The 10585-nt window shown below is 35.3% G+C and overlaps 2 protein-coding genes across 5 annotated transcripts in view; one reads left to right on the top strand and one right to left on the bottom strand.

Annotated features, from left to right (window-relative positions):
• The window catches only part of vti1a (vesicle transport through interaction with t-SNAREs 1A), a 134713-nt gene extending 125253 nt beyond the window's left edge, over window positions 1-9460 (bottom strand). The window contains exons 1-3 of one of the 3 annotated variants that reach the window (XM_016572349.1): window positions 9257-9460; window positions 1549-1607; window positions 883-993 (exon numbers count right to left, since the gene is read on the bottom strand). In XM_016572349.1, the coding sequence (XP_016427835.1) occupies window positions 883-993; window positions 1549-1607; window positions 9257-9350 (264 nt within the window). In that variant the 5' untranslated portion in view covers window positions 9351-9460. The remainder of the gene's footprint in view (window positions 1-882; window positions 994-1548; window positions 1608-9256) is intronic. The other 2 variants (XM_016572346.1, XM_016572347.1) reach the window with 2 other exon arrangements.
• A 39-nt stretch (window positions 9461-9499) lies between these two features.
• Window positions 9500-10585, top strand: part of LOC107755527 (palmitoyltransferase ZDHHC6-like) — an 8483-nt gene continuing 7397 nt past the window's right edge. The window contains exon 1 of one of the 2 annotated variants that reach the window (XM_016572345.1): window positions 9500-9677. The gene's annotated coding sequence lies outside the window, so the exon portion shown is untranslated. The remainder of the gene's footprint in view (window positions 9678-10585) is intronic. The other variant, XM_016572344.1, reaches the window with a different exon arrangement.

Genomic DNA, 10585 nt, shown 5'->3' with positions numbered 1-10585 from the left:
GTATATGTATGTGTATATATATATATATATATATATATATATATATGCATACACACACACACGGTTTTATTTACAACTTCAAAAGAAATATTTATGCAATTGAATAAAGTGGAAGGATAACATATGATGAATGTGATTTTAAAAAATAACATTCTAAGAAACAAAATATATATACTGAGATATATCAGTATACACAAATATATGAATATAAATTTATATTTATATTATTACTAAAACACAAGAGGGTTTACTAGAAACAGGGAATGTAGTATATTAACCTGGTCTCAGAAATTCACAAGGGCAAGGCCAACACCTCATATTCCAAATATTAAAGAATCAAAGTTTGTTTATTGTGTAGTTTATCCTCTTCTTATCCAGTATAACGTAAATGTGCCCACCTCAGAGAAAACAAAAAGCTGTGTATTTGAATAGGCCTATTACAATATGACAGTAAGAAAGACAAACATGGTGATGTAAAACAAGCAAAGGAAAATTTTGGCTTCAGAGGAAAAGCGTCTCATTAAGGTTTGATGTGTGTGGGGTGGATTCTTCATGGGCAGGTAAAGTTATGAATAACTAAACAAGGACATCTGGCAAAAAATACAGGCCTGCCCTCCTTGGCCCAAGTGGTAGTTGCAAAAAATACACTCTGAATTAACCACAGTGGAAATGTCAACGACCTTCGGTGGGTTTTGAGTTGAAGAACCAAGCTTCAGACCACGTGTGTATGTGCGTGTGTTTATGTGAAGAAGAAAGAGGCCAATGAAAGTACTCACGCAATACATGCGCATTGTGTGAATACTTCCATTGGCCTCTTTCTTCTTATACCAAACAAAGCATTTATAATGCTTTGCTTGGTATAAGGACGTTTTTAATACTCACAAAATCTTTCTCAAGTTTCTCCATCTCTTGCTTGTAGCTCTTCAGACGGCTGTTGTACATGCCTCGGCTCTGAATAGGGATCTCTCGAACCTCCAGGTCCATCTGTTCGAGCTAGAAACATCAATTAAATTCAGTGTAAACAATCAAACTACTTCGCATACCATTTTGATACAAAACAATTCAACTGTCTAGCTAGTTTACTGTCAACCGGAGGCAGCGCAGAGGCATCGATTCAGGCACCCGGCAAATCAAGTCATGTTAGGAGGTGCGGCTTCATTAAAACCTCTGGCGCGGTTGAGCTCTGACAACTACGACATGTGTCCGTGTCACATGTGAGCAAACCGGCGTGCACAAAAGGGCCCCGCTGATTTACACTGTCCAATCAACATGACATGATGGGACAATTTACATGCAACACACATCCCTCCTTTCGGCACCTGCCACGGCGCCTTCCCCCAATAATGGCGTGAAATGTGTCGCGCAGTGTCACTTAAAAAGCGCATTATGTGGATGTGATCACACCGTTAGCACCGAGCAGCTTTCAGCAAGATGAAGAGTGTCTCATGTCACCAGCGACATTGCAGGTGTTGTTTATGCAGGGGGGAAATTTTTCCAAATTCATTATTTAGAAAACGAGTGAGTGGAAATTACTGATCAAAGACCCACCAACTCTCTGACTTCTTCAAGCTGTTTGTCGACATTTAGAACCAGCTGTGTCTTCTCCTCTGAAAGAGAAAAAGAGGAAAACATATTGATCAGTGGATGGAGTAGCTGTGCTTCATGACAACAGCCCGACTCCCAACAAGGGAGCAAATAAAAACAAGCCTGCATTTGAAGATATATTTACACATTCTCAACGCACAAAGATCCATATTTGATGTGTCTTATTTTTCCACGTGTAAACGCCTTTGTTAGTTCGTGAAGAAGCGCAGAGACGCCTCTTGGCAACTCAAAAGAGGAGAGCGATGTCAGCTCCGCCAAACTCTGCCGTTCTGCCACCCACTCGGAACGACTAGAATGAGGTTGTATTGGTTTTATCCACTGGTAAGAGCCAGACCAAAGTATAGAGCATGACCAAATTTCCCTTTCATAATTTGTATCTACATCACCTCACTAATGTTCATTTGGACATGCTGTACATTGTATCTAACTCTCCAAGCATGTTCATCAAGCTTTTTCTAAAAATAAGAGAGGCTGTAATCTTGGGGGTGTTGTTAGGAACCGCACAAAATGCTAAAAAATGAATGACAGCAATATTATAAATCTATACTACTTTGTTAAAAAATAAAAATAAATAAATAAATAACAAAAATAATAATAAAAAAATAAAACACACTAACATAAACTGCTTTTATGCTACAAGCAATTTTAGGCATCAGTGCATTATAGTATTTGATTGAAAATAATTAAAGAATAATAAAATAAAATAAAAAATAATAAAATAAAATAAAATATCAAAAATAATTAGTTTTGGGTATGTATGATTTTTTGAAAGAAATTAATATATTTATTCAACAAGGATTCAATAAACTGATCAAAAGTGACAGTAAAGACATGTATAATAATGTTACAAAAGATTTCCATTTCAAATAAAAGCTGTTCTTTTGAACTTTCTATTCACCATACTAGGCCTGTCGCAATAATCAATATATCGACTTATCGCGCAATATGTACATGACCTCAATAATTTTTGGTGACGCAATATATTGCCCATTATATTTACTTAAAAATTAATGTCACCGTGTTTTTTACATTCCACCTGCGCCTGTGTCTTTTGCAGCTTCTCGTACATAACGTGGTGTAGTCATGAGGTGCTAGTTCAAATTTTAAAAACGCTTCTACAAAAAAAGTTTTATCTGAAGAAATGGCCTTGTTTAGGGACCTGTGCCTTTGTGCATACGGACATCTGACTGCTAAGTAGTGATTGTGTTTTTCAGCAATAGCGTGCACCCTTAATTTACAGAGAAGGTCAGGGAAAAATCTGTAGATGGAAAAATCTCCATACAAGTTCTTTGTGCATTTTTCTTTTTTGTAATTTCCATGATCTAAATATTCTTAAAAATTAAAAGTTTGTTGTCATTTGGAAGTGTGTAGGCCTTCTTGCATTATTATGCTGTTACATTATGATTATATATTCAGTGGCATAAAATGGTCTTTAAAATGACAATAATATCGCTTATCGCAGTTATTTCTGGGGCAATATATCGCAGAACAAAAACTTGTTATCGTGACAGGCCTACCATACAATACTAAAAAAAAGTATCATGGTTTCCAAAAAATATTAAGCAGCATAACTGTTTTCATAATAATACGAAATGTTTCTTGAGCACCAAATCAGCATAATAGCTATAATAATAGCTGCTGAAAATGCAGCTTTGCCAATAAATTACGTCAAAATATATAAAAATAGAAAACACTTATTTTAAATTGTAATATTTTTATTAAATTATATACATATATACACACATTGTTTTTACATTATAGTCCCTAACTTAATATCTGTTACAACACCACATATTTTAGTACAGCTGAAATGTTGTCTTGACCAGTTAGCATCCAGAACCAGAACTATTCATTTATAATACGAATTTTGTAATGATAGAAGCACGCTATAAATAAATAACCCTGTGAAAGAACATCAGTATATCTACTGATCAAACAAGACCAGCGAAGCATATCAAACCATGTCAAGCGATAGCACTAATCATGAAGAAAAAAAAACATCAAGCGATATCAAACGGGAAGCTGTCAATAATCTGGAAACTAAAGTGAACTTCTGTTTTGCCCTTTGGCTTTCCAATGTCTTTTGGTGGTCATCAATCCATTTTTAAAATCCGTGTGCAACCTCACAGCCCACACAGTGTAAACAGCCAGGGGCGATTCTCTACAAGGTGAGCAAACACTGGGGCCTCTCTATTCACCCCTGGCATAAGGCAGGTTGAAATATATATCTCACTATTGCAGGTACATGGGGCAGTACCACAAGGTCAGGTGCTCTTTGGGCAAAGCGTTGCACTGAGAAAAGTTCGACTTGTAGACGCATCTTTGCATCTCTTCTCAATTTTTCATTGTGTGTGACTGAAAGCTCTTTCTCTTTGTGCAAATCTACCTAAAAAAAAACACGCACATTTATGTTTAATGGAGCAAGGCCTTGCATTATTTTCAAATTCATGTTTCGCAACTACAAGTTTTGCACTGTTCAACAAAACAAAACATCTTGGAGATTCTCAAGTGAATGAATGCGGTTTGTTGAGCGAAAAAAAATAAATAGCCAAGGGCATTACATCTATCCACTGGTCTTTATCAATGTTTCTACACATGTGACACTGCACAATGCCATGAGAACAACAGCATAAGCCGCTTTGTTGAAGCCATTGTTGGTCGCAAGCAAATTTGTGTACCTAGGAAAGAGAAAAGTCGATTTTTTTATGGGCATAATTGTGGTTTGAATTCAAGAGCCGAACTCCTCTGGCAACACTGAGGAAGGTTTGGCCATCACTAATGAGTATGCTTTGCTTATGGCTTTGTTCATATTCAGTGGACTTATTTAAATACACTTAGCAGCTGGTGGTGGGCCGGTCTGATGACACACTGTTTGTTTCTGCCAAGCTCTGAAGAAGCAATTTAAGCTTCAACAATTCACCACATTACACATTCTCATTCTTTTCAATATGCTTAAATAATGCAAAGAAAAGCCAATCACGTTGCAATTGTTTGACAGCGCTTACCGAACTGAGCACACGCTGCTGTACGATTTTGAATAAGTGATTAATCCTTCTCACCTTTTGTTGACGTACAATAGAAGCACCGAGCGAGTATATCAGGTTATTCGGTTATTATGAGACCAGACCTCTGAGGTTTAATACTGACTGAAAGCAATCATTTACATTAAAAGTCACAAGTCTGTATGAAAGTAACCTTTCATTGCCTTTCACTGACTTTTAGTTTCAATACTGCAAAGTCAGAACAAGATCTTGAATTAATTTTATGTATTGGATTTTGAACTGAAACTGAACTGCATTTCTGAAGTTCACAACATGAGTAAAACAAAAAGTTGTATCGACTTCAAAAGCATCCTGAGGAGAATTTCCAGAGGATAGACCATATCTAGCAATACCGCACTTTTGCTTCCCTGAACAGTTCAAAAAGGGCAAACAAGCATAGAGAAACACTGAAAACAATAAACTCAAGCGAACGTTGACATTGCTCTCGGCCATACAGTTGTATCAGACATCTCAGAGCATTTCAAACAAATACATTAAGAAATTTTGTCTCTTTAAATTTGTTATGTGAACTCAAGAAATAAATTTAAAAACATAATAGTTAAACATTTATTACAAGGAAGTATCAAAATATCAAGACATAAGCCAATTAGCAAGAGTGCTCTAAAAAAAATCAACACATACAGGCAGTAAGGAAAGAGGTTTATGCTTTAAAAATGCCATCATTGCACAGCAGGACAATGTACACTAATGTTCAAAAGTTTGGGCCATAAGATTAGGAAAGTAAGAAATTAATGCTTTTATTCAGCAAGAAAGCATTAAATTAATCAAAAATAACATTTTGAACGTTTTATTCATTTCCATTTATTCGTGAAAAAAAAATAAAAATTTCCACAAAAATATTAAGAAAAACTGTTTTAAACATTGATAATATAAGAAATGTTTGAGCACCAAACCAGCATATTAGAATGATCTTTGAAGGATCATGTGAAAAATAAGACTGGAGTAATGATGCTGAAAATTCAGCTTTGCCATCACAGGAATATATTCTATTTTAAAATACATCAAAATAGAAATCAGTTTTAAAATTGCAATAATATTTCACAATATTACTGTTTATTGTATTTTTGATCAAATGCATCAAGCCTTAGTGAGCATAAGAGACGTGTCAAAAATATTTAATGGTCACACTTTAGTTTGGGGACCAATTCTCACTATTAACTACAACTCCTAATTTGCTGCTTATTAATAGTTAGTAAAGTAATTGTTAAGTTTAGGTATGGGGTAGGATTAAGGGATATAAAATATGGTCATACAGAATAAGGCAGTAATATGTGCTTTTAGGGTTGCACGATAAATCGCATGCGATATTTAACAATATTTTAATTGAGCAGCATTAACTACACAGAGCCGTTGTTCACTGACGAGCTGCGCAAAACCACCTTCATATTCGCGCGATTTTTTGCGCAGCTCGGCAGTGAACAACGGCTCTGTGTAGTTAATGCTGCTCAATGTGAAAGCACGCACGTGATGGAGATTTACCGCTGATTACAGAACCGGCTTTCTGACAAGATGCGCGTTAAATACCGCATGCGATTTATCGTGCAGCCCAAGTAAAAAACAGCAAATATGCTAGTAATAAGCATGCTAATAAGCAACTATTGTGTAACTAATAGTGAGAACTGGTCCCTAAAAGTGTTACCCATTTTAAAAAAATCTTACCAACCCCAAACATTTGAATAGTGTAGGGTATACGTATATAGTTCATCTGCTGTGCAAAATATATAAAAGGAATAAATATTACACAGGTTTATATTTCATTCTATTCTTGATTTCAGATGTTTTATTTTCTGCTTTCTTTTGTTATCTGTTCATACAAACCTCTGCTATCGTCCTACCATTCAGCCAAATAATATCAGACAGACCCTAAGAGCATGGAACATATTTCTTATGGGCTTCTGGGACACTGTTATGACTGGAAAGAACATTCTTTATAAACACGCGTTCTCTCACCTATCCAACATCACACTTATCTCATAGCATCGTCCCCATGGCAACGTATTCATCTGATCTGAGAAATTAAATGCTCATAACAAGTAAAGCAGCAGTAGCTTTACAGATGCAGAAGTAGACTTATGACCACCTGCAATCCTGAAGGGTCCCAGCTGGAGCACATTTTTAACATTGTGATTAAACTGTCCAGTGTCCATCTTTAGCATAGAAATTTTGACAAAGTGCCCCTGTGTACATTTCTATGTGATACAGTATACAGCATCTATGCTGACCTAGTATACAACAGGGGTCCACGACATCTAAGGGGCTCCATGGCGGTACTGCAGGGGACCACCTGAACTTTCAGCATCATTACTCCAGTCTTCAGTGTCACATGATCCTTCAGAAATCATTCTAATATGCTGATTTTTTGCTCAATTAGTATCAGTTTTAGACTTGTGCCGGTATTCGGTAATGCGATATATCACGGTAATGAATATGCACGATATTGTTATCATGGGCACTTCTAAATACCGTGAATAATTATATATTACAAATTATTCCGAATTTTGAATGCATTTGAAGAATACTTTTCCCATCAACTGGTCAAAATGCACAACACCGCTGTATGCTGCGTGAAAGACGCGTGCGCACTCTGATGTAAACAAGCGCGGACGAGAAGCACATGGCGGAGCATGTGAGAGACGCTCTGGATGAAAGCGCACTTTCACTCTCTGACAGCAGATGGCGCTAAACTGCAGAAATGATAATAATAATAATATAATCATTCATTTAAATGCAGCCTTTACCCCGGAAACCCTGTAAACAAAGCAGCTGCACTACTTCCTGTTTCTGAATCATGTTTAAATTATTTAAATAGCCATTCAGATTTGTGTATTTGCTATGATGTTCATCACAGCGCCAAATACTTAAATATTTAGACTTAATAGGCTATTTATTTTCAAACTTTTTTTTACATTTTAATCTGGACTACAACATGCCCTAGATATTGTTTGAAAGTGTTTTGATTCTTTATTGTTCGGTCACACTTTACATTAGGGCTTCATTAGTTAACATTAGTTAATTCATTAGTTAACATAAACTGCCAATGAAAATTCTTCTGAACATTCATTAATCTTAGGTATTCCAATATTTAATAACAGGTTGTTAAAATCGAAAGTTGCAACTGTGTTATTTAATGAGCTAACATGAACTATGACTTGTATTTTTTAAACAAAGATTAATAATTTCTGTAGCAAATGTAGCTATTGCTCATTGTGAATGTTAATGCATTAAGGTTAACTAATGAGGTCTTATTGTAAAGTGATACCTATTGGTCTTTATAGTTCTTTTGCACTTTAATCTGTGTAAAACTTTTGACTTTATACATTTTTCTGTATTGCTTTATTGCTAAATGTTCAGTTATTTTTGTTATAAGAAAAATGTTATTAAACCTGTTATACTGTATTATGACAGCACTTTTTAAAAACTAAATGTAAATATCGTGATAATACCGCATACCGTGATAAAAGCATTAGCAATTAATCGCAACATGAAAATTTGATACCGGCATATCCCTAATCAGTTTGTATTGGTCCTCAATTATTAAGACGTTTTTGCTACTTAATATTTTTGAGGAAATGGGGATACATCTTTTTAAGAATTCTTGATGAATAGAAAGTTCAGTGAAATAGTTATTTGAAATAGTTAGAAATCTTCACTGTCATTTTTGATCATTTTAATGTGCACTTGGTATTTTTAATAGTAGTGTTTCACGGTTTCCACAAAAATATTAGATAACAAAAAACATTGACAGTAGTAAGAAATATTTCTTGCACACCAAATCAGCATATCAAAAATGATTTCTGAAGGACCACGTGACAAGTCCTGAAGAGTCATGACACAAGTTTAGCTAAATATATTATTGTTCCTCAATAATATAATAAAATGCAGAAGTATATGACTAATGTAATCATCCTAATAAAGTGTCAGAGTAAATACAATCTGATACTATGGAAATGTTAGACAGTCGGGCTTGAAATGCAACACTAATTCTTACACAATATGTCCCATCTCTCAACCCTTGGCCTGAAATATGTAAAAGATTTCTGACCTACTGGATTCAAGTCTTTAGGAATTTATTGTTGTTGTGTTATGTTCATAACAGCAGCTTGGGAATAATGACATTTTATGTTTAGTCTATTTCACAGTAGAGAATAATGAATACAATTAACCCCATAAAAATGACAGCTGTCGTTGTCAATTATAATAATGTCAACATCACAGACAGGGTGTCAAAATAGTATCTTGCATCTCTGTCTCACTGTATATTGTTTGTACTGTGTGCTGTTTAATGCTGTGAGCTCCAAACTTGTATTCTTCTCTACTTCAGCCAACTCTTTAACTCCAACGAACAGAACATGACATCCAAGATCTGTCACCCAAATCCTGTATCCTCACACATCACTGGAGACTCCGACACACTGGATATCTGACACCATGACCGTCACGAAACCATAGCCCATTTGACAAATGATATGGGACGTTTCTAAATAATATACCAACCAGACACACCAACAGAAGGAATGAATCATTAAATTATTTGTTTATGTCTTCCTGACATGAATGAATTGCTAGTAACTCATTTACCAGCTACTTACCACCGGCTAGTTTGGGTATTCTTCCAATTTTGTTGGTTATTTCCGCGGTGAGAGTGCCAAAGTCCTGCTCGTACGCTTCAAAATCCGAAGACATGTTGTATTTTTGTTTTAAAAGATTAAAAGAGGGATGAACTGTGCTGCGTTACACACTGTTGCCTGTGTCTGCTTCTTATTGACGTCCGTGTCACTTCCGGGTGGTGTCACGGGAATTTGTTCACGATCTCTTCCTGTAAATGGTTCCGCTGTGGTGTGATTCGCGCGTGTATGTGTATTGTCTTTCTCGGTGAATTATGTTTTAGTTATTTTAAATATATATTTCGCTTCTGACAATATTACGGGCGTTAAATAGCAAGGTCACTGATTCATATTAAGCGTGACTTTCAGTTTTTCTTGGACTCTGATCGCACAAGGAAATGTCGAGGTAAGTTAGGTGTTACCGATTAATTTTTCATTTTCAAAACAATCTCTTCAGTAATCAAAGCTATATATGTTGCTGCCGTCATAATGAAAGATACAAAACTTCATATATGTCTCTATTAGTAATCTTGACCTTTTTCGAGGCATATGTCATTGATAAGGTCTGATATCTTATGGATTGGTCATTATAAAGATAAAGCTAATTTCTACAGTTAGCCTCTATTTTCTTCTGTATTTTAATGTAATATTATATGTAGAATTACACTGAATGGACTCTGAAATCAGATTGCATTTAAATGGGATGTTGAGTAATAGAGAACCGGTCAGTTCATGCAGACTGACAACAACTTGATAGAGTTTCTGAGTTTCTTCTGGTGCTGGACATGTTAAAAATCTTGTTATGTTATTTGTTTAACCACAAGCCAAAGCTAATAAAAATCAGATCAAGTACGTTTAACCTAAATGATGTAATACAGGAGCATAGAAACAAAGCTTTGGGTGTGCCATGAGAACACAAGAAATGCAACCACTGAAGCACAATAATTAACATGTAACATTAACCATTGCATTCTCTGAATAGTCCTGATTTCTCTTTAGCTCTCTTTAGTTATAATGACATCACTAAACAAACTGGGCTTTTTATTTAGACATAGAAATAGTGACGTAGAACACAAATGGATAAGCATAGTATTATTGCATTTTTGTGCCGTGAAGACAGTTGGCCTAGCCTTTAGCAAAAATGTATTTTTAAAAATAGACAATGTCACATTTGAATTTGTTCACATTCCATATGAATAAAAGAATGAAGTGACAGTGACAAGTTTGGAAGTGATAAAATAATGAATATTCAAGAAATACCAAAGTAGGTAGTAGGTAACAAAGTAGATAGATAGATAGATAGAGAGAGAGATT

The sequence above is a fragment of the Sinocyclocheilus rhinocerous genome, unplaced genomic scaffold (assembly GCF_001515625.1).
Source record: "Sinocyclocheilus rhinocerous isolate Xijiao unplaced genomic scaffold, SAMN03320098_v1.1 scaffold140, whole genome shotgun sequence".
Lineage (NCBI taxonomy): Eukaryota > Metazoa > Chordata > Actinopteri > Cypriniformes > Cyprinidae > Sinocyclocheilus > Sinocyclocheilus rhinocerous.
This window is presented reverse-complemented; position numbering and strand designations above follow the sequence as displayed.